The 22,978-nt window shown below is 52.8% G+C and overlaps 1 protein-coding gene across 1 annotated transcript in view; it reads right to left on the reverse strand.

Moving 5' to 3' along the window:
• Positions 1 to 22,978, reverse strand: part of COL4A2 (collagen type IV alpha 2 chain) — a 170,209-nt gene that overhangs the window by 21,268 nt on the left and 125,963 nt on the right. The window contains exons 21-32 of the mRNA XM_053563521.1: positions 17,918 to 18,010; positions 17,062 to 17,225; positions 14,206 to 14,278; positions 14,015 to 14,121; positions 12,293 to 12,494; positions 11,917 to 11,976; positions 10,237 to 10,293; positions 6,127 to 6,234; positions 4,859 to 5,080; positions 3,041 to 3,202; positions 1,055 to 1,225; positions 167 to 310 (exon numbers count right to left, since the gene is read on the reverse strand). Coding sequence (XP_053419496.1) covers positions 167 to 310; positions 1,055 to 1,225; positions 3,041 to 3,202; positions 4,859 to 5,080; positions 6,127 to 6,234; positions 10,237 to 10,293; positions 11,917 to 11,976; positions 12,293 to 12,494; positions 14,015 to 14,121; positions 14,206 to 14,278; positions 17,062 to 17,225; positions 17,918 to 18,010 — 1,563 coding nt within the window. The remainder of the gene's footprint in view (positions 1 to 166; positions 311 to 1,054; positions 1,226 to 3,040; positions 3,203 to 4,858; positions 5,081 to 6,126; positions 6,235 to 10,236; positions 10,294 to 11,916; positions 11,977 to 12,292; positions 12,495 to 14,014; positions 14,122 to 14,205; positions 14,279 to 17,061; positions 17,226 to 17,917; positions 18,011 to 22,978) is intronic.

Here is a 22,978-nt window from a genome sequence, read left to right on the forward strand (position 1 = left end):
CAGCTTCCAGTTTGGGGTCTCCTGGATTGCTGGATTCTTCAGGATCTGTTCTGAGCAGTGTTGATGTGCCATGGAAGTGGTTGTCGACCCCACATACCTTTAACACTTGGCTCACCAGCCACAAAAACAGCTGTTGACCCCACATGGAGACCCCGGGAGGGCATACCTTTAATACCTGGCTCGCCAGCCAGACCCTTCAGACCGGGAACTCCAAAAAATCCAGGCTCCCCTTTGCTTCCTGGAAACCCAGATCTTCCTTTGAGTCCAGGCATGCCTTGGAAACCATCCATCCCAGGGGAGCCTCTGTCTCCTTCAGAGGAAAGAGAAAAGTGCTGGTGAAGTGTGAGTCACACACGGGAGGCACTGCACTCGCCCGGCCCCATCTATCTCGGCAGGGCGTGGCTTGAGAAGATGCTAAGATTCTGAAGGTGAAACAGGATTTCCAGGGACACCATCTGCAAGTGACCTTATCTGATGGCCTCTGCTGTCTTCCAACTGGACATAAAGGAAACACACAGAGGTCAGGCAGGAAGACCAGGAGAGAAATCTGAAGGTGACAGAGGGGCGTGGGCCCCACTGGACAGCTAGAGAGGGACAGGGGGCAGGAGGGCAGTGTGGACACGGCCCCCAGAGTGGGAATATGACAGGCAAGTGGGAAACAGAACAATACCCTCCAGCCACATTCACGGCCGAGGGCGCCGCCTCTAGTTTGTGCACAAAACCCCGCCCAGTGCCCGGGTGTTTCTGTTTTGCTTTGGTCTGTACCCACCACACAGCTGAGTCCAGCCTCCTGAGTGGGCCTCTCCACAAGTGTCCCTGTACAGAGACACGCTGTTTCCCAGCAGGAATAGTCTCTCTTGGTGGAGCAATGAAGTGTGTTTTTGAGGCACATAGGTCCCACACGTGTGTACACGGTGTCACCACCCCTCCTGGGTGAGCAGCAAACTGAGCTGCACCCTGGTGGCCCAGGGAGATGCCCCACGGAGCTGTCCCCAGCCAGCCTGCCTCACCCCGACACCCGACCAGTGGCTCCCTGGTCACGCCGCACACTTGCCTTTCAGCCCAGGGGTGCCAGGCATCCCGACCATCCCCTTGAATCCTGGGCTTCCCGGATGGCCCCGCTCGCCAGGCAGCCCGGCCTCTCCTCTGTCACCAGAGACTCCTTTCATGCCCACGGGGCCAGGGACGCCTGTGTCCCCGGGCTCTCCTCGGTCCCCAGGGAGACCTACCAGGAAGGAGGCAGTAAATGAGAAGACAGGCGTACAGAAAAAGGCTCTTGGTGCTTGTCGGGCATCACCTTTGCAACAAGAAAACCTTCTGGGAAGGGAAATAGAAACTGCCCACAGGGGGGTTCTCAGTGTGGCTGGAGGAGTGGAGATCCCACAGGGCTGGCCTTCCGGACAGGCTGAGCCACCCCAAGGCCAGGCCACTGTGACTCTCCACGCCAGCCTCTCGTCTCGCCCTTAGAAGCTGAGGGAGAGCTGTCCTGGGTGCCGAGGGGCAGGGAGGGGGGTCCTGCCAACCCTGCCGGAGCGTGGCCCCCAGGTCAGTCAAGAGCCTGCCCGTGACTCCTGGCTGTTCCTGGCTCCAGCCGAGGGTCAGTTCTGGGGGAGGCCACAGCTCCCACTGGCTGCTGCTGCCACCTCTGGCCTCTCACTTCTACCTCAATCTCGTTCTTGCTGGACTTCATGGCCCCCAGCCCACCACTGCCCTCCAGGCTCCCTTCTTGGTCAGCTGCCTGCCAGCTTCCCCCAATCCTTTCTTCTCTGTTAAAAATATGGAGCAGCCCCCTTTGCCGAGGGTGCTACCTGCTCAGCTTGGCATTTAGTGCTCGCTAAACTGTGGCCCGATCTCGCTGTCAGGACTAGCAGTGTTCTCCTCAAATGAAGCCCCCTCCCTAGCTGGCTTGAGGAACCAGGGCTCCAAGGAGGCATGTCTGCGTCCTCCCTAGAAAGCCCCCGGCCCTGTCCCAGTCCCGTCCCCTCCCCGTCCACCTGGCCTCCTCAGACACTGGGTCTTCCCCATCCGCTCACCCGCTGTCCTGCCCTGAACCTTTCCACGTGTGTGATTCTTTCCTCAGCTAAAGTGTGGGCGCCTTTAGGATGAGGCTTTCCCGGGTCTTTCATGCACTACACAATGGCTTGTGTTCACACGCGCTATTTGGGGGCTGGCAAGGCCTTGCAAATAGAGAAATGGAAGCCCCAGCCTCCTGCCAAGGTCTGCGGCCCTGTGTGGCCAGCATGGCACCTGGGGATCTGGCCTCAGCCCTGTCCAGCCCTTGCATTTGGACCCAGGTGATGCCCCACGTGGTGAAGGCCCATGTGCATAGACGTGACTGGTTGATGTTTGGGCAGTGTGTGTCATGAGGGTTTCCCAGCACAGACCGGCTGAGGTCCCCAGCAGAGATGTCGCTTGACTGTGGCAATCCAGAGAACTTAGACTGGGGGCTCTTAAGCAGTATAGGAACAATTATGTCTTTCTCAGGGCTAAAGTGTCCTTAGGTGACGCGACGGCCATGGCAGGGGACACTTCGATAAGAAAGTGTTCTTAGCAGGCAAAACAAAAAGCAAAACCATACTTAGAGTTTCCCTAGGCCAGCAGATGCGAGAGTCTGGGGCCGTGGTTCTGCCTGGCACTGGTGGGCTCGGCAGCCCTGGCAGGCAGTAGGCAGTGTCCCCAGTGCCCTCGTGGTCTCTGTGAGGTGGCCACCCCCAGCAGCTCCTGCGGCTGCCACCCTCCAGCTGCGGCTCCTCCCTGCTCCCTCTGCCCACCTGCCCCAGGCTTTCCTAAGCACCGTCTTCCTTTGCTCCCAGCTCATGCTCTTTCAGGAAACGATTTCTCCTCTCCAAATCAGAGCAGTGATTTGGAACTTCTGCAGTAGGAATTTCTCTCATTTCGCCTAATCCCCAGCATATCTAAAGGACATGAAGGCGGAGCTGCTCTCCACAGCCGTCTGCGGGAGTCCCAGTGTCCAGGGCAAGGCGCTACAGTTCACTGTCGGTACAAGGAGGATCCCCAGTGTTGGGGGCTGGAGTCTCACCTCCGAGGCCTGGGGCACCTGGCAGCCCCAAGGGCCCCTCTTGGCCAGAAAGTCCAGGGAATCCATGTTGTCCTGGAGGCCCAGGCAGTCCTGGCTGGCCAGAAGGTCCAGGGAAGCCCAGCTGGCCCTTCAGTCCTGGCATTCCTGGCATCCCCTGGCTCCCTGCAGGCATCAGAGATAAGAGTGGGGGGCTGAGTCTTCCCTGCTCAGTGCAGATGTCAATCTCCACACACCTGTTCTACAAATATGCTGCTTCTTGTATATCAAATCATCACACCGTATCCCATAAATGTGTATAGTTATGATTTCCATTAAAAATTAAATTTAAAAAATGGTTCTTAATGCTTCTGGATTGTGGAAAATACAGAGAAGCCAGAAGGATAACATCAAAGTAACTCGCACTGTCCCCCAGGGATAGTATCCAGCATCTCGGTGTCGTCCCTTTCTGCCTTTTTCTATTCCTGTCAATACATCTAGAAACAAGTATCTGAAGACCATAAAGTTGTGAGTACAATTTCAGTCTAGCTGTACTCACTGGACATTGTATTTTGAGTATTTGACATTTACAAGTGTTTGCTGCAAACTCGTAAAAGGATGGCAGGAACACCCCCTCATCGGCACACTGAGTGTGCCCCACACCCCCTTTCCTCTCGACTGCAGAGAGGCTGTGGGGAGCAGTTCTGGGGAGGGAGGTGGCCGGGCGCTGCCATTCCAGTGGCCGCCCTGCAAACCCGGGCAGCAGGACGCTCTGACCCCTCAGTTGTTGGTAGGGATCATTTCTTTGGAGCTGAATATTTCAGGTCAGTTTCCATTTATGGAATGTTTGTTTAAAAGGGAACAAATCCTAACAATTAGCTCCCCTCAGTTAAACAGCTGTCTGTGGCCCCGTGAAACTGCGTTATTAGGAGAAACGCTGGCCATGCCTTCCTAATCCACCCTGCAGCCAGCCTGTAGCCCGTGTGCGCACTGCTCCCATGGTGACACCAGTGGTGAACTGGATGGAAACTGAAACAGCTCCTTGGAGCCTTGATGCTTTGGAAACTAGGAGTTTTACCAAACCAAATATCCTGCCTAAGCAAGGCATAGGAAACTCATGACAGAGAGGACGTCGGTCGTGGTGAAACCTCCACGAAAAGGAGAAAAGCATCACAAGGAAACCTCCTGCCACTTTCTGTTTTCAAGCTTAAACATTTTGAAGCCTGTAGGAAATTAAGTTTTAAAAACATCTTCCAGGCTCAGCGCCCATAGCGCAGGGGTTACAGCACTAGCCACATATACCAAGGCTGGTGGGTTTGAATCTGGCCCAGATCAGCTAAACAACAATGGCAACTGCAACCAAAAAATAGAGGGGCATTCTGGCAGGTGCCTGTAGTCCCAGTTTCTTGGGAGGCTGAGGCAAGAGAATCACTTAAGCCCAGGAGTTTGAGGTTGCTGTGAACTGTGACGCCATGGCACTCTGCTGAGGGTGACATAGTGAAACTCTGTCTTGAAAAAATGAAAAAAATAAAAACAAAATCATCTTCCAGAAGAAACCACATGTAACAGATCTTGGGGTGGGATTCGCACGGTTGGGCGGCAGAGCGGATGGGCGGTGGACACACTGAGACACCTGTGTGTGTTCAGCCTGCCTCCATGAGCAAATTCAAGTGTTACCAGGAAGGGTGATGTGGGGGCACAGCTCAGTCCCCACAGAGGTCTCTGGTCTGCACCTTATGCCCAGGAATGATGTGGATGGCCTGGCACGGGGGTGCCCCTGCTGGCCATTTTACCCAATATCCTGCACCGCCCGGCACCTCTCTCCCCGGGTGTGGGACTCACCTCGGAATCCTGGATGCCCTCTGTCTCCAGGGAGGCCTTTCAGCCCAGCATGTCCGGGCAGTCCTGCGTCTCCTCGAGACCCAGGCTGGGCTCCCAGGACTTCCCCAGGAAGGCCTCTATCCCCCGGGGGCCCGGCAGGCCCCGGCAGACCAATGGGACCTGGGGATCCATCTGGGCCGGGAAGGCCCACTGCGCCTTTGGACCCTCGGGTTCCCACGAACCCTAGAAAGAGACACAAACAAAATGTCTTCAAAGCACAAGACAGCATGACGCTGTTCTGAGAGAAGAGTTGGGAAGACGCCAGAAAGAGCGTGGACTGCGTTCCCTGGACTCACGGCTGTCACTGCTGCTCACCTTGGAGCCGCCCACATCTCTCATCTCCCACTCTTTCGTCAGTGAACTTGCTTCCACCTCCCTCTGCTGCCTGGCCCCTCACCCTCAAACTAGCTAAGGTGGACAAGGCCTCAGGGACCGACTGCTCCTGGCACGTATCTCTGTAATTCGTGGGCTCCGTGTTTTGTACGTCATGCCCAAAGAGCAGCTTTGACCGGCCGTGCAGAGGTGCAGAGCTGCGTGGCCAACGGAGTCCCAGGGGGCGGAAAAGACAAACCTGCCTCCCTGGAACGTGGCGCTGGGCCAACCCTGGGTCATCCATCAAGTTTCAAACCATTAAGTTTGAAACTTCAAAAAGGAGTTGACACCCTCTGTCTATTCGCTGAGAAAGTTGCCAAACGCCGTATGTGGGCACAGAGGCTCTCACTGTCACCTGCCTTTCCTCAGTCAAATCGTCTCAAGCCTCTCCCCTCTAAGGACTGACCCCAGTGCTGACAGTCAGGTGGTGCTCAGAGGAAAAGGGTCTGAGCTCAGGTCACAGCCCCCTGGGCTATGTGTGCTGCAGCAGGGGGCCCTGTGGTGGGAGAGCCGTGCTCGGGCTGGTTCTGTGGGGACCCATCAAAGACACAGAAGGCCCAGCACCCTGTGCCTGTGCACTCTGTGAGGTCCACTGGGTCCTCTTCCAGGAGAGTGACATGCTGTCCTTGGATGTTTAATGCCAACCATTAAAAGTAAATGTTTCTGCAACACCTCTTTGTTTACTAAAAGAAAACTAGCAGAGTATTAATGATGAAAAGTTAAGAATTTTTAATCTTCCAAGAACAAACACAAAATCATCATCAAGCATGTGTTGAAACTGCTTCTAAATGTTGGGAGGCGCCCAGTCAGCTGCTTCCTGAGCCTTCGGGCTCAATGGGGGTCCCATCTTGACTTACCCGGGGGTCCTGGGAACCCTTCACGACCTGGATCTCCTGGGAAGCCCTTGAGCCCGGGTGCTCCATCAGCTCCTGGGAATCCTGGTATCCCTCTGAGGCCTTTGGCACCTAAACACCCAGATAAACCACAGACACGTCAGATCCCGGAAGGAAGAGAGGGCCTTGGTCACATTTGGTACCTGACTTAATGTGGTGTCTCAGGAGGAGAGAGGGGAAGGGCAGGCCTGCACCATGCATCCGACTTACAGAGGCTTTTCCCTGGCTCCAAACCCAGCTCACAGACTCAGCCTTAAGTAGAAGACTATCCACCGTTCAGACTCTGCAGCATTCTAGCTAAGGGCTTGGGGTCTGGAGGCAGACTGCCTGGCTGGGAATTTGTCTCAACCTGTTCTGTGTGACCTTGGACACGTTTCTAAACCTCCCTGTGCCTCAGTTTCCTCATCTGTAAAATGGGGAGAATGGCAAATCTACTTTGTGGGGCATTGCGATGAACAAATACGAGAATTCTTGTCAAACATTTGCATAGCGCTGGGCACAGCACAAGCTGCCTGGCGCTCGTACAGGTACAGGGCTGTCATCATCACCGAGGTCAGAAAGCTGCTTGAGCTCCCTGCTTTTCATCCATGTTCCCAGTTTTCCTTTGGGAAAGGGATGCTGTGTGGCACAAACCCACCCTTTCCTCAGTGAAGTAACAATGTCATTTCCAAATGAGGTGACTGGGCCACACGTTAGGGTGGTGGTTTGCTCTGCTGGCTGAGTCCTGCACAATCCTGGACACCAACTGGGAACGTGTGCCCAGCAGGTCACATAACGACGTGGGTCCTGAGATGGGGCTCACCCAGGGACCTGGCTCAGGAAGCATAAGTCAGGGGGGAAAGGGGAGCCTGAGAGCAGGGGTAGGGCTCTGCCACAAACATGCCTGTCCAGCTCAGTCAGGAGGGAAAACGACAGCACCGGAGACGGGCCACGGGGATGGCGCACACCGAGACGGACCACAGGGATGGTGCACACGGATGGAGCATAGCTTCCTGCCCCGCTCACAGGCGGGGTTGCTCAGGGATAAAACCATCCAGAGACTGTTCTCTCCCTGGGCAATTAGACGCTCTCATGTAGACCCTGGCACTTGCCTGGGGGAGTGGATTGGAAGCTGTCGCCCCAGGCTGCTGTCTCTAGCTGACCAGACTTCTCTAAGGCTGGGACAGCACTGACCATGGGACAGGGGTGGGGCAGATTCACATCGCTAGGATATGTGCGTTGAGAACCCCAATATCTGCATCAATCTACAAATATGGTGCAGGTCAGAGTAAGGGCTTTACACAGGAAGCCCGGGGTGAATGCAAATCCATGGGGCTGTACGGAGTGAGTCAGAGGGAATGGTTGAGCTCAGCTCAAAGCTAGTTCCTGAAAGGAAACTCCAGCTGGGCCTTGGAGGATTTTAGCTAAAACTGCACACAGGAAACTGAATGCCAGACCTGCCTGAGAAATTGAGACACCTCAGGGTGACAGGTGTGTCAGTGGCTCCTGAGCAGCGTGTCTGGGCAGCCGGCAGGTTGCTACCTTACAACTGCTCTTAGTGTCAGACCGTCTCCATGACACACCCGGGGATCTGGTTTTAGGATCTAAGACTCGGCAGCAGCATCTGCATTGGGGGATGGGGAGGTGAGGACAAGTAACCTCATGGGGAAAACTGAGATTCTTTTTTTTCTGAGACAGAGTCTCATTATGTCGTCCTCGGTAGAGTGCTGTGGTGTCACAGCTCATAGCACCTTCAGCTCTTGGGTTTAGGCGATTCTCTTGCCTCAGCCTCCCAAGTAGCTGGGACTACAGGTGCCCACCACAATGCCTGGCTATTTTTTTGTTGCAGTTGTCACTGTTGTTTAGCAGGCCTGGGCTGGGTTCGAACCCACCAGCCTTGGTGCACCTGGCTGGCCCTGTAACCACTGTGCTACAGGCGCCGAGCCAGAAAACTTAGATTCTACAGCAAAATGCGGGAAGCAGTGCCAGGTCTGCACAAAATCGGACCGTTTTTACAAATTTAGAAAGTCTTTGGAATGTTGCCAGGACTTGCACCCAGAGTTGAGCAGAAGTCACAGAAGCCGAGGACCTTGAGGGGCCGTTTACTGAATCACCACAGTTGTGAACACGGGCATCAGACACTCTTGTGCTGGGAGTGGCTGTTCATGGTCATTACCCACAGCATTGCCTGGCCGAAGCACACACCCATGTCCAGGGCTGCTGCACAGATTAGCTTCAACCTGACAGCAGGAGGGGAGCAGGCTAATTCCACCTTGCTAACATCAAAAGAACGGTGCTTTCCCCATCTCATTACAGGCTCAGTGCACACGTGAGCGATTACTTAATCACATCATGGACTAAGCCTTAGTCTCTACCAGTAACACCACAGCCACGATCTCATTAAGACCTCATTGTCCCCTCAGCCTGTGGTCTCCTTAGCACAGGAGATCTCATTAGCCCTCCACTTCAGGAAGCTTTGCATCAGAAAAACGTAGCCAGCAAAAGCCTCCGCCCTCACATCCAGTGTGTTTGATGTATACTTGGGGCCTGGCTTCCACACACTGGCTGCGGAAAATGATCCCACTATGGGCCCTGAGCCCCAAGTCTCCCCACACAGAGCTGTCACTGTCAGTGGCTGTTGGAATCCACCAACTGACAGGAGCAGGGGCCATGAGGACGCTGACATGCGGGAGATACTGTCTCAGGCCTCAGGGCACAAACGGCACCCATGCACTTTGTGGTTGTCCCCAGATCCTGCACCTGCTGTGCTCCCGGAAGATGTCCTTAAGGTGCAGGACACAGGGTAAGTCAGCCAACTCTCCTGCCCTGGAGGGCTGTTTGCACAACCCTGGTTTAGCACTTTACAGTGTATGTAGGGCCTCAGTGGGTCACAGGAAGTACTGGGGGCCTCACATGGGAAGCAGGAAGAATCTAGAATGTCTGCACAATTCCTTATTCCTCCTGCCCAGGCGAGGACTGAGCCCAGGAGGCCTCGCCTCTCACACTGCATTACCCTACAGCCTCCTTGGCAGGGGGACCAAGGCCCTTCCCCAGGCCCCGCATAGTCTGAGGAGGAGGAATTCAAGAGGGCCACCCACGGAGCAGAGTTCCTACTGCTCCAGACTGAGAACCTGCCTTCAGGGCAAGGCGGCCTGCACGCTGGCCTGACTCTCCCATCAGCTCTTACTTGGAGGGGTCCTCCAAGTCAAGCACTAGAACACAGTCCCCCGGACACCAGAGACAGAGTTTCTAGCCCCATCTACTTCTGTGTCCTGTCCATCAAAACCCCAAACTAAGACCCCTTTTCTGCAGGCTCTTCCCATGTATCCTGGGTACAGAGCCATCAAATGAAAAGACGTCACACATCCCCTCTCTAGCAGCAAAGAAGAGGCATCAGTCTCCGCCGCTGTGGGTGCCCCAGAGCCCCAGGGCTGGATTTTCTCTCCTAGCCTGGGCTCACTAAGTGTCAGTCTCCTCCATTTGCAGCCGTGAGAGAGTCTACTCCCTGCTAGAGGCAGCACGCTAGGACACTGGACACGGCCACACTGGGGTGGGGGAGGCAGGGCGCTGGGACGCTGGACACGGCCACACTGGGGTGGGGGAGGCAGGGCGCTGGGACGCTGGACACGGCCACACTGGGGTGGGGGAGGCAGGGCGCTGGGACGCTGGACACGGCCACACTGGGGTGGGGGAGGCAGGGCGCTGGGACGCTGGACACGGCCACACTGGGGTGGGGGAGGCAGGGCGCTGGGACACTGGACACGGCCACACTGGGGTGAAGGAGGCAGGGCGCTGGGACGCTGGACATGGCCACACTGGGGTGAGGGGGGCAGGGCGCTGGGACGCTGGACACGGCCGCACTGGGGTGGGGAAGGCAGGGCGCTGGGACGCTGGACATGGCCACACTGGGGTGAGGGGGGCAGGGCGCTGGGACGCTGGACATGGCCGCACTGGGGTGGGGAAGGCAGGGCGCTGGGACGCTGGACATGGCCACACTGGGGTGGGGGGGCAGGGCCAGAGGCAGGGTGGACAAGAACAAAACGTAGGGTGGGGGTACTGGGAAGGCTGGGCACACTCCAGTTTCCCCTGAGTTACCTGTGGGGCCTGAGGGTCCTGGCAGGCCTGGCAGTCCCTTGGGCCCTCCAATGCAACCTGGGGAGAGAGGAGAAAGGATCAGCCGGGCCATCTTCAACACTGAGTCTACGGCCTTGGGGACTACCCAGGTCAAAAACACCAGCCATGTGAACCGACTACCATCTTACGACCAGAGTAATTTAGTGATTTAATTAATCTAGGTTCAGATAAAAGTTTAATGTCACTGTGTAATGAAATCAGACTATTAACTTGAAATGCAAATTAAGTCTGGCTAAGTCTGGCTGAACAGAAACTACTCTGCAGTGAGGAATAGCTCACTTCCTTGTGCAGGGCGCTAGCCTCAGGGCGCACGGGCCCAACTGGGTCCTCTGCTGTTAGTGTGGACGTCTCTCTCATCTGCAAGTGTCGGGGATGCAGACAGTTTATGGTTTCAAAAGGAATTTGCCTTCTCCTTTGTGATTCTGAATACTTCCAGAATAAACCATGGCACCCACTGCCTGCCTTGAGCAGCACAAGGTGCGTCTGGTGGCCTGGCTGGGAGCAGGGACATTTTGGCAGGGGCATTTTGTCACCTGGCTGTCTGCGATTCCTGGAGACCGCTCCTGCCTACCAGGCTCTGCCCTCTATGACCTCTGGCTTAGTCGCATCTCCCTCCATCCCTACCAGGAGGTTACCCATGAAGTGTGGACCAGACCAATCTGCTAGCAGAAATCAAGTGTGGCTCACTCCCTCCAGGCTGTGGCTGTGAATTTAGAATATTCCTTAAGGAGCAGTTGGAGCAGCTGGTCTACTATGTACAGTGCTGTGGCCATGCTGCCTTTAGGAGCCCATGCAAGGTCCTGGCCCCCCGACGTCCTCACCCCTACCCCATGGCTCTCAGCTGCCCATGGCCTGGACCCGCCATAGATCTTGGTGGCTCAGAATGGCTGTACACTCAAGCCCTCAGGTGCTGGGAACACAACCAGGGCATGATTTCCTCAGAGCCTGAGCCCCCGTTCCCTACCGGGTGTGAATCGTAATGTGGCAGGAAGCTCTTGGCCATCCTGTCTTCTAGCCCAGCATCACTGGTTTGCAGATCCCACGCCACCTGCCTCCTTTAGACATCTCTGTGACAGGCCATGACAGGTGCCACCACCGCATATGCTTCCTCCTGGCCCTGCAGGCCCTTCCCCTTTGTGCTGCCCTGGGCCCACAGCTCTCACGGCCCCCTGCTTGCCACCTGCCCTGGACTCCAGGCCACCTGTGCACAGGCTCCCTCCTCCCCACTGAGGCCCAGAGGGCTCTGGCCGGGTCACCAGCTCCCATGCTCATAGTGCTGCCCCACGTTCCTGGTATGCGTGTCCAGCCCTCCCACCCCCATTCTCAGCTGTTTAGGGCAGCTCCCCTTGGGCCAGTACTCACCCTGTCCCAAGACCCTCTCTGCCCTTCCCTGGACCTCCGTGCCCTGTCTTCAACCTGCTTAATGCAAAGCAGTCCTCTGGGGCCTCTGGCACCCCGCCTCCCTCCCCCCACCAAATGGGGCATTTCCAAGATCTCTGGCTATGTCTGTTCCCTACATCAGAGGGTGTGAACTGAGCAGGCCAGGGTCTTGAGAGGGAAGGAAGCTGGACGATTTCCAGAGGGGCCTGGTCTCCAGATAGCTCTGAACCCTCTAAAGCTACCTGGCCTTCCCCACAGTACCTGGCTGGATGGTCTCTTGTCCATCCTGTCCAATGGGCCTTTTCACACCAGTGTCACAATCTGGGGGAGACACAATGGGAGAGTGAGGCGGAACAACAGAGAGCTGCTGGCTTAACCCTGGGGCATGCATGTGGGCACGTGGTGGGAGGGCTGGATGTGGGCAGGAGCTGCTGTGCAAAGGCTCCGTCGCTTCCACCACGGGGGAGAAGCTCCACACTCCAGCTGCTGGGAGGAGGGGGTGGGCAATCATGTGTGCAGGGGGAACAGGACGTCCTCACCTGAGCCCACGGGGGAATCTGTGCACTGGCAGAGGAGTAGGGGATGTGGTAGCACCAGGCTCATGTCCCAGAAGCAGAATGGGAGAATTCCTTTGTACCTATTTGTCCTGGGGTGCCGGGGGGCCCAGGAGGTCCCAGGAAGCCTGGTGGCCCTGGTAATCCGGCGTCTCCAGGGAAGCCGCGTTCGCCTTTGGGGCCCGGTAAGCCCAGTCCCGGAGGCCCCACATCTCCTGGAAGGCCCTTGGTCCCGGGTGCTCCTGGATAGCCCTGGTCCCCTGGAGGGCCTTTGATGCCATCACCCTGCATGAAAATTCAGTTTATCCCCCAAAACACGTATAAATAGTGAAGAGAGCCACTGATTCCCAGTGTGTTTTCCCTGTTTCCCAGAATTCCATGCCATGGACACAGAACAGAAAGATAACGAGGATTAAAAGGAACCCACTGTCCTGGTCTAACCCAGTCATAGAGTTGGCACCCGAGGCCGCAGCAGGCATGTGTGGCAGTGTCAACATGTGTCTGCATCTGAGCGTTTATCTTTCTCTTCCCACCCACCGGCCGCCATGCACCAGCCTGGACCATCACGCATGGAAAGTTTCTGTAGAATAGTTAAGGCAAAGGCTAAGGAGACTGGAGAGGGCACATGATTGTGCTGCTGTAATTCAGCATTGGTGACACACCTACTAGTCACAGGGTGACCTGTGGTTAAAGGAAAGGAGGCTGATTTAGACAAGAGAGTGTCGTGTGCTCCCTGGAAACTGGAGGAGGAGATTGCAAGGTCAGAGAAGGAGAGGGGCTGTGGTTGTCCCATGTCCTGTGAGAGAAAGTGCCACCCAGGTGGGTGACTGGGGAATAGGCTTGGCGGTGGCCATGCTGCCAATGAAGCCAAGGATGGGGTGCCGGCTCCCAGGAGCTGCTCTGGGTACAGAGAGAGAGGAGAGGCCTGCCAGCAGCTGGGAACGCAGGGCTGTCTGACCCCATGCTAGGAGGTGTGCGCCTCTGGGACACTGATGGCCACACAAGTCACCACTGCCGCCGTGACGAGTCAAGGCTCACGCTCGGGACATCCACACACACCACCCGCTTAAGAAGGTGACATGAGGAGCCAGAGATAGACAGGGAGACCATGTGAAGACACCGGGAGGACCCCATTGCTGAGTCAGGAAGGCAGGGAGCAGCTGGGACAGAACCCCCAGCTTCGGGGGTAGGGGGTGCCAGCCCTCGACACTTTGGTCTCACTCTCCCAGACAACTTTCTGCTGTGTAAGCTGCACACAGCTGCCAGAACGTGATACAAAGAGCTGCCCTAGGCACAGGCTTGACAGCCACAGATAGGAAGGAAAATGTGACTGGGAAAAGGTGAGGAGCAGCCATGCGGAACCTCAAACAGAGACAGCCTCAGCTGCTGGGAGGAAGGGCTGCGCACACAGGCTCTCGTCCCTGCTGGTCCTCGAGCCTGTGGCTTCCAGCCCCAGCCTCTGTAGGTCACTAGACAGGATCTTGCTCAGTGCTGGTGTTTGTTGGAAAACTAACATTGTCTATTTCATAATTTATCCTACATAGAGTCTCAGCACTCATTTTACAAGAGTCTATTTTGGGGGAGGCTCATTAGTGTTCCACCATGAGAACTATTTATTTCCTCTTTTAATTTTAAATATTCACTCTGGGCCTAGCTTCCAGTTTAACTTACTGTTTCCTTAAAAATATGGTTTCTGCTCATGACAAATAGAACGGACCTATCCTCTGCCAACACCTGTGGTTTCTCTAGTTTCTAAAGAACGTGAATGATGGAAAAGAGAGCCTTTGGGGCTCATGGTTACTCACAGGAGGACCTGGGAGGCCAGGAAATCCATCCAGCCCATCGCGCCCCTGAAGGCCATCGTCACCTTTCATCCCCGGCACACCTGGGATGCCTGGCTGTCCCCGCTCACCTGGGAAAGGATTCGCATGTGAATTCATTCACACAGTGGAGGAGAGGCTCAGTGGGACAAGAATTGTGCAGCCATAGAACTGACCTTTGGTTGTGATTGTTCTGGAACCTCCCTTTGCTCCTTTGGGCCCAGGAGCACCGACATTGCCAGGGGTCCCCTGCGGAAACAAACACAAAAATGTTTCTTCCTGTTTCAGACCATTCGGGCCCTGAAGAGGGAGGGACCTTTCAGCTGACACAGCTTCCCAGAGTCACCCTGGACAACTGAAACTCACGGCATCTCCACAAAGTCCCAGGGTTCACACACTCAGTGACTTTTGAGAAGCACTGGCCCCAAACTTAAGGTGGCTTCTTGTAAACCAGTCTAAGCAGGGGACAGGCCTCTAAGTACAAAGCACAAACATTTGTGATAATTTGATAATGAAAACAATAAACAGTGTTTAATAGATAATTTGTTTTCTAAACTGTGGTTAAGGCTGTGGGGTGGCTGGCGGGGAAGGTCATGGTTTAGAGAGCTTACTGCAGGAACAGTCAGATTTTAGGCTGTGAAATCGGTGTAGCTCCTTCCACAAAAGCAGTGAGTGGATTGCTGGCTCAGGGTTGTGTTTTAACACGGGCTTGTGCTAGTGTTTGGCATATCCTGGTTAATGCCATTTCCAAGAATACAGGAGCCTTCAGTGTGGATTTAATTAAATGGAATGTTACAGTGATTAAGAGTCCTTTTCTCCTAGAAAATTCCACAGATACTTGATTTATTGATTTAGTTCTTTGCAGGAAAAGGTGACATTCTTTTTGTATACAGGAGAGCGTCTCACACCCAGGCAGTGCTCAATAATGTGTTGGGCACAGGAGTACAGATGTACGTATTGGCCCATGCCGATGCTTTAAGCACTCTGCCAGATTCGAGCTGTGCAGATATTTAAAAAACCAAGAGGAAAAAAAACCCAAATCATCTCAGGCACTTTTATCATGTTGGGGTTGCCAGAAACATAAATATATAACTAATTTCAAGACACCGGACAATCATAGCTATTGGAACAGAAAACACAACGGTGGAAGCAAACTACGTAAACACTTGAAATATGTTAGACATTTTAGGCACTCAGAATGGATCCATTTGGCTTATAGAAAACATCCAATCTTTTTTTTTTTTTTAGACAGAGTCTTACTATGTTGCCCTCGGTAGAGTGCTGTGGCCTCATAGCTCACAGCAACCTCAAAGTCTTGGGCTTAAGCGATCCTCTTGCCTCAGCTTCCCAGTAGCTGGGATTACAGGTGCCTGCCACCATGCCTGGCTATGTTTTTGTTATTATTGTCATTGTTGGTTAGCTATGGTGTGTTGAGCCCCAAACATTAAAAAAAAATAAAATTTTTTTTTGCCCTGAACATTTTTTAAACAACAGATGAGTCTAGCATCTTTGCCCTTAGTAGGTCTGCAGTTCCCACCACATGCACCTTTTCTGAACACTTGAGCAACTGTTACTGTTTAGCCATGATTTAGAGATGGTATCATTCTTAAACTAGGAAACACAGCACTTACCATTAATACTTTTTGTTAGATTTCCCCATTTGTTTTCTGACAACTATTAGGGTATGGAGCAGCGGGGTGCTTCCGGGCTTGCTATCACCAGCAAAGCTCCCGTGCCGGGAAGCAACCCGTCTCCACTTTCCACAACAGCAGCCGCAGGTGGCTGCAAATTCTCCTCCTCTGAGATGTGAGATCATGAGTCAGATCTCTCAGATGTCCTCAGCTATGTGTCCTGAGCAAGCCTTTTCTCTATTGATGAACATATAAAATAATGGGGTTTTTGCTTTGTAAATCTCTGAAGGTTCTTTGCCAACGTCTTGTCTGGTTAGCTAAAACCTGCCACAGAAGAAAAATCTACACAAGGTGGTGTCTTCATAAGGACTGAAAAAAGGCCACTTAGCTGCTGTGTAGAGGGAACCCACGGCAGGGAATTTCAAAGATTCTGACAAAGTAAATTTGCAATTTATTTGGAACTTGTGGTCTCATTTTTTATTGGGTTAAAGATGACTTCACAAAATGCTAACTCAGTCCTTCCTACATTTGAAGAGGTGAATGTTCAAGGAGCACTAACAATGTGCCTTATGTGCAAAATGCTGGACGGCGTTCCTTGAGATATTTGAGGTCTAAAGTGCTCTGCACCCCATTGCTGGACGTCACTGTGGTCACCCTGAAGTGCGCCCTTGGCCCGCTGGTGACCGCCGTGACACTCCGCAAAGAGGTACAGAGCACTTCCTCTGGCGTGAGTTCCGAACTTAATGCTCAGAACTTATACTTCGTGTACCAGGAAATTCACTGTTTTAAAGCATAAAATACAGTGATTGTTCGTGTTTTCACAAGGTTGTGCCACCATCTCTATTATTTCATTCCAGAGCACTGTCATTGTGTCAGAAAGACGGCCCCTAAGGGTCACACCCCTTCACCCTCCGTCGCCTGTGAGTGCCACCAATCCACACCCTGGCCCCAGCTTTGCCTCATCTGGACAGCTCCTGTGAAAAGAACTGTGCGGTGTTCTCCTGTGTGCGTGTCCTTGCACTTGGCATGGCATTTCCAGGGTCCTCGCACACCGCAATAGTGGGACCGCCCCTGGAGTGAGGGACGCTCCGTCGTGGCCATTATGGAAAATGCCCATTGTGCAGACGTGTTTCGATTCTCTTGGGGACACCTAAGGAGTGTCATCTCTAGGTCGCAAGGTGACGCCAGGTCAACCCTGAGGAGAGCCCCCCACCTGCTTTGGCACGTCTCAGCCCCACCTGTGCAGCATCTTAAGGTGCGCTTTGGAGCCCGTGGGGTTTCTGAAAGGCACCGTCATCCTTTGGGTACACATGTGTTGTGGGTCTAAAGCTGCGTTAATTTAACAAATAAAACCTGAACCTGGGGGCGTCTCGCAGCTTTGTGGTAAGATGGAGGTCTTACCTTGAATCCCGGGAACCCGGGGATGCCGTGTGGGCCAGGGTCTCCTGGCTCTCCTTTCCTTCCAGGCTCCCCATTGACACCGGGGAAGCCCTTGGGTCCGGGCAGTCCGGGAAGGCCCGGGACGAATGTGTCCCCTTCTTCACATCTGCAGTCCCCAGTGTCACCTGCAGGGTGGGGTGGGGAGGGGCAGGTTGCTCATGGAGTTTGCTAGAAGGTCTGTGAGTGCGGGAGGTGAGGGACATGTGAGGTGGGATGAGTAGGGCTGGACCCAAGACGTGACACAGGCAGAACCTTGTGTTGGGCTCTACACATTCTCTGTCATGATGAAAGTTGTTGCATCCACTTGTCAGGGCGACCGTGAGGCTCCTAGTAAGCTACTCAAGTGTCTGGCTGTGGGCTCCTTGGGTTCAGAATCCTTGTCTGATGATTACTGAAGATACTTAAAAACTTGGACCCTTTACGGGGCTAGGCGGAGCTGAGAGGATGCTCCAGGGTGCTGAGGAATCTCCAGTGGCCGGTGCTGGGGATTGCCACCACCCGGCCAGTGGGCTGAGGGGAAGACAGCTTTCAGAAGGGTGGCCTCGTCCTGGTCATGGACACCAAGGTTATGGGTGACAGGGGAAATGTACCCGACTTCCCTTCCTGTGTCTCAACACAGCTGGACCGGGGCAGCCAGGCAGCGGGGCCTCAGCTCCCCCAGGCACGGGCCCAGAGGATGTGCCGGGGCCCACATAGGAGGCCAGGCAGCCCTGGGCCCTCTTACTCCTGCAGCTTATCCAGGCGCGCCCGGCTCAGGGCAGTGGGCTCAGGGGGCCAGGCTGTTCCCCACCCCTTCGACCTGCTCAGGGGTGCTTACCTTTCCATCCCTTCTGTCCTCGGGCCCCAGGGAAGCCGGAGGGCCCAGGGAAGCCTGCTCTTCCTTCTGCTCCTTTGAGGCCAAACAGGAACCCTAAGGAGAGGACCCACCGGCCAGGATGTCAGCGCACCACGGACAGACCCACCGGCCAGGATGTCAGCGCACCACGGACAGACCCAAGGCAGCGGAGTGTCCAGCAAGGCTCTCATGTGACCCATCAACTCCGAGTCCCTCCCAAGACACCCTCTTAGAAACATGGGCTGCTGCATGTGGCGGGAGGGAAAGCTACGAGTCTGCAAATTTAGCTTTTCTGTTAAAGTGTAGAGATAAAAATCATTCCTTATGGGAAACATTGAGTCCAGAGAAACAGTTTGATTTATTTGACGGGGTAACTCTGAGCCAAGACTTTCATGCACTTTGGGTTCCAGAAAGCCTGAGAAGACAAACTCCTTTTCTAATTCTGCCCTTTTTTCTGGAATGGGAATGGGTGCACAGGTGAGCAGGCACACACGCCTTCCTCTTTCTCCCTCACACACACCCGTGCAGGAAGACACTCACAGCACTCACACACACACACTCACAGCACTCACACCCACCATCACACACTCACAGCACTCACACACACACACTCACTATCACACACTCAGAGCACTCACACACAGTCACACACTCACACACACACAGCACTCACACACACACACTATCACACACTCAGAGGAGCACTCACACACACTGTCACACACTCACACACACACAGCACTCACACACACACACTATCACACACTCAGAGCACTCACACACACAATCACACACTCTCACACACACAGCACTCACACACACTCACAGCACTCACACACACTGTCACACACTCACAGCATCCATACCCACCCACCATCACACACTCATAGCACTCACACACACCATCACACACTCACACCAACACGCTCTCACAGCACTCACACACCCACTATCACACACTCACACACACACCATCACACCCACCCACCATCACACACTCACACACACTGTCACACTCACAGCATCCACACACACCCATCACACTCTCACACACACATCACACACTCACACCCACTCTCACACTCACACACACTCACAGCAGTCAGCATATACATTCTCTATTGCACACTCACATTCACACACACCTGCCTGCACATCACACTCACATACACACTCACACACACATACATGAGCCCACTAACACACTCACACACATACATACTCTTGCACACATCACACACATATTCAAACACCACACTCATACATACACCCACTATTGCACACACACTCACACACATAGACTCACATGTCACACATAGATTCTGTGTAACTAAGGAAGACCTCCAGACCCATCTGGATTCAGCGTGGCCAGCCTCACCACCCAGCGACCTCCCCGGCCCCCACGGTCCCCACGGTCCCCACGGTCCCGTCCCCTCCAGCGAACGCGGCGGAAACGGCTCAGCAGGGCGGCGCTCGCCGCGCTCCGGGACAGCGCCACCTGGTGGCAGAGACAGCCCCTCGCTTCCAGGACGCAGCGCGTGCGGGATGCGCGGTGCCCCCAGCCACATTCTGTCCTCAAGTTACATCATAGCTCCAACAAGCACACAAAACTCCAAACAAGTTAAAATGCATGTTGCCGTAAACAATACCTGGTACCTGGGAGGAAGAGAGGAGGAGGCCACCAAGAAAGCGAGGAGGACAGGGAAACACCAGATTGCTAAATCTGTCTGGTTGGAAAAAATACCAGCAGAACTCGCAAGCTGGTATATAGCGAGCAAGCTCTGAGTAATATAAATATTTATGGAAAGATGGCGATGAGTGCTTAACACATTTAATGTAACTCATTTGTTCATCCATCATTCATTTATCCAGCACCTGTGCCAGGCAGTGCTAGGCGCCACGTGTATACACTCGGCCATTGCTAGGCGCCCCGTGTATACACTGGGGAGCAAAACCAACACACCCTCAGGAAGCTTACAGCTCAGACCAGGAGACACACGTCCAACACGCATTACCAATCGAACACACACAGATTTTCACATTGCGGCCTTTGCTGAGAGAACGGGGAGCTGGAGCAGAAAGTGACAGGAAGAAATCCATTAAAATGGGGGGTCCCTTCTGAGCAAGTGACTCTTACATTAAAACCCAAAGCAGAGAGTGGGACAGAATGTTCTGAGAGCATCTGAAGGCCCTGTCAGTGATGGAGGGCGGTGAGTGGAGGACAGATTTGCTTGAAGGGAAGGGACAAGTCCTGTCAGGCCACGTGGTCTGAGGGTCTGGGCTTGGCTTTTCACTCAAGGGCAAGGGGAAGGAGGGAGACCCCCAATTGACCTTGTGGATGACTGGCTGGAGGGAGGGGACAGGGGTTCTCTATACTGGCAGACCAGTATGAGGTAGTGGTGGCTTGGACTAGGATGAAGGGGCTGACACAGACAGCAAAGGGGAGATTCAGGTTTCCAGGGGAAGAATCACAGGACACAGTGGGGGCTTCCAGGTAGGGGACAGCAGGGTGCCCAGAGTGGCCCCCAGGGCTCTGCCATAGCTCCAGGGTCTGTGGGGGTGGGGTGGGGAGGTCCAGAGTTCAATTTTGGACACACGTTCAGGTGTTTGTGAGATGTACGTGCAAGGTTGACCCTGTGTCCAGTTAGCAGTTAAGTGTCTGTAGCTCAGAATACAGAATTGGGCTGGAGATGAAAGTAGAGGGTGGCTGGTGTGTACATTGTGTTTCCATGAATGGTGAGTTTGCCTGCGGAGACAGAGAGAGAGGGGGAAGGAAGATACTGCAGAGGAGCCTCAAGAAGAGTGGTCAGGTGGGCGGGTGGGCAATGGGGTCACCAGGTGGGCAAGAGAAGTGAGCAGTGTCGCTGCCTCCTGCACTGTTGGACCCCTCTCCCCCATGTGGCTCTGTGGCAATGACAGGAGGCCAGGTCAGCAGCCATTTCGGTCCAGTCATGCTGGACTCAACTTTATGTCCCCAAGTGCTCCCAATAGTTTCTGAAAAGTGCAGTACACTGGCAGGTATTTAACTCGTCACACTTCAGGGTGGCACGTTTAATATTGGAGACACAACCTCAGGACCAAGAGATTGTGGGTGTTTCTCATAGTATAAGTATTGGATGCTTTGCAAATATAGCTAAAAAAGCACAGCGTGGCTGCCATGCCAGAATTCTCCTCTGCTGTTTCCCTTTTTTCTAACATACTAATAATTTAAAATAAGTCCTATAGCATAGAGGTGCCTCTTAGATGTTTCGACCTCATTTCCATGCAGAGGCTGATGCTATAACAAGCCAGGAATATTTCAACTTATTCTAGAGCACAATGGAACTCTCCTGAAGTTGATTCAGTTAACTGAACTGGAAATAGGAGTAAATAAAATATTTCACCCAGAAAGAAAAGAATCCTCATGATTTGATTTTATGGGAACTATAAAAGACTAAAGATTCTGGTTTTTGTCTGTAGCAACCCATAAAATAGGACGAAATACAGCTAACAAGAGAAGAAGCCAACAATTTAATTCCAAGGGAAAAGTCAAAGGACTCCATGGGAATTAAGGTCACTGATATTAAATTACAGCTGAACACACACATTTAAAAGAGGCCATTGTGGCTGGCTACTTTTTGTACAAAAGGTTGCTTAGAAAGGTTATTTGGAAACAATGTGTTTCACATGGGTAAGTTACATTTAAAAGAGAACTTAAGTCGCAGGCTTTTAAAATTTTTGGCTGATAAAATGTATCTGATACCATCTTATCTATTTTATAAATTCCTTCATCAGTCTACAATACAGAGGATCAGAAATAAGTTGTCTGCAGTTGACTTATCATTAGTAAATCACAGGCTTACTAAGCAAGATTTATAAAACAAGATGGCATGTGTTTGTGTCTTTATCAAAATGGAATTTCATTATAGAATGGCAAAGTTATTCTTTAAAGTGGCATATTTTTATTTATTTATTTATTTTATTGTTAACTCATAGCTGTGTACATTAGTGTAATCAAGGGGTACAATGTGCTGGTTTCATATTATGCTTTTATTTTTTAACGTATCATGTTCTGTTCTAAAAGAGGAAAACCTAAAAGATAACATTTACTTAGAAAATATAATGCTCACAGAAACTTAGTTATTATCACAGCGATCACAGTGACAAGTGTCACTTCCGAGATAATAATAAAAAAGTGAGGGCAACACTACTCAAAGTATATGGCAGATTCATGGTCTAGGGAAATATCTATACCTAAACATTTTCTAAAGAATGTGGGAATCTGTGTTTTTTTTTTCTAGTTGGAAAAATGGGAAAGTAGAACCACATTAAGTTAAAACTTTACTATAGAATATAAAATAGAAACAGAAAAGTGACTACTGATTCTTTTAATAGAACAGATACGCACAGATCTGCTTCTAATATCTCTACCTATTTCCTTCTAGAGATGGCAAAGAAAAGTAGCTTCCAAAAGCAATTAAAACACACATCTTTGAATTTGACTTTCAACTGGAATTGACACTCCCCATTAGCAACATGAAATTCCTCTTCCCTGAGTCCAGGAAGCTGCATGAGATGACTGGGGGGTGATGTCAGGGAATTTAAAATAAACTATTTTGGAAAGAAGAAAAAAAGCTGTGAAGTTTCGGTCAATGTCACATAGAAAGAGAATATGACCTTGTATTTCTTCCTGTGTCTCTTTAATTTCACTCTCTTGAGGGCATGAAACACTACCATTAGGAATTTTACGATGCCAAAAGCATAATTCTTTAACTGCTGAAACTGAAAAGAATGGCTGTATTTGGAGGCAACTCAAGCTTGCACGACTCATTTTCCAGCCTCCTTAGATGGAGTGTTTTTAAGTAAAGGATGAGCTACAGGAACCCCATTATCTGCAGGGCCCGGCTGGTGCCCTCTCAGTGATGCACTGGGGGCCACCCTTACATTTGTCTCATTGACAGATGTCTACGGTTGTCTGTCTTGGCTTGGGCTGATGGCTGCCACTCACTTCTGCAGACAGAGTAGCCATTGCTTCTTGTCGTCAACTACTATCCCCTTGTCAGG

Source organism: Nycticebus coucang, chromosome 15 (assembly GCF_027406575.1).
Source record: "Nycticebus coucang isolate mNycCou1 chromosome 15, mNycCou1.pri, whole genome shotgun sequence".
NCBI classification, from domain to species: domain Eukaryota; kingdom Metazoa; phylum Chordata; class Mammalia; order Primates; family Lorisidae; genus Nycticebus; species Nycticebus coucang.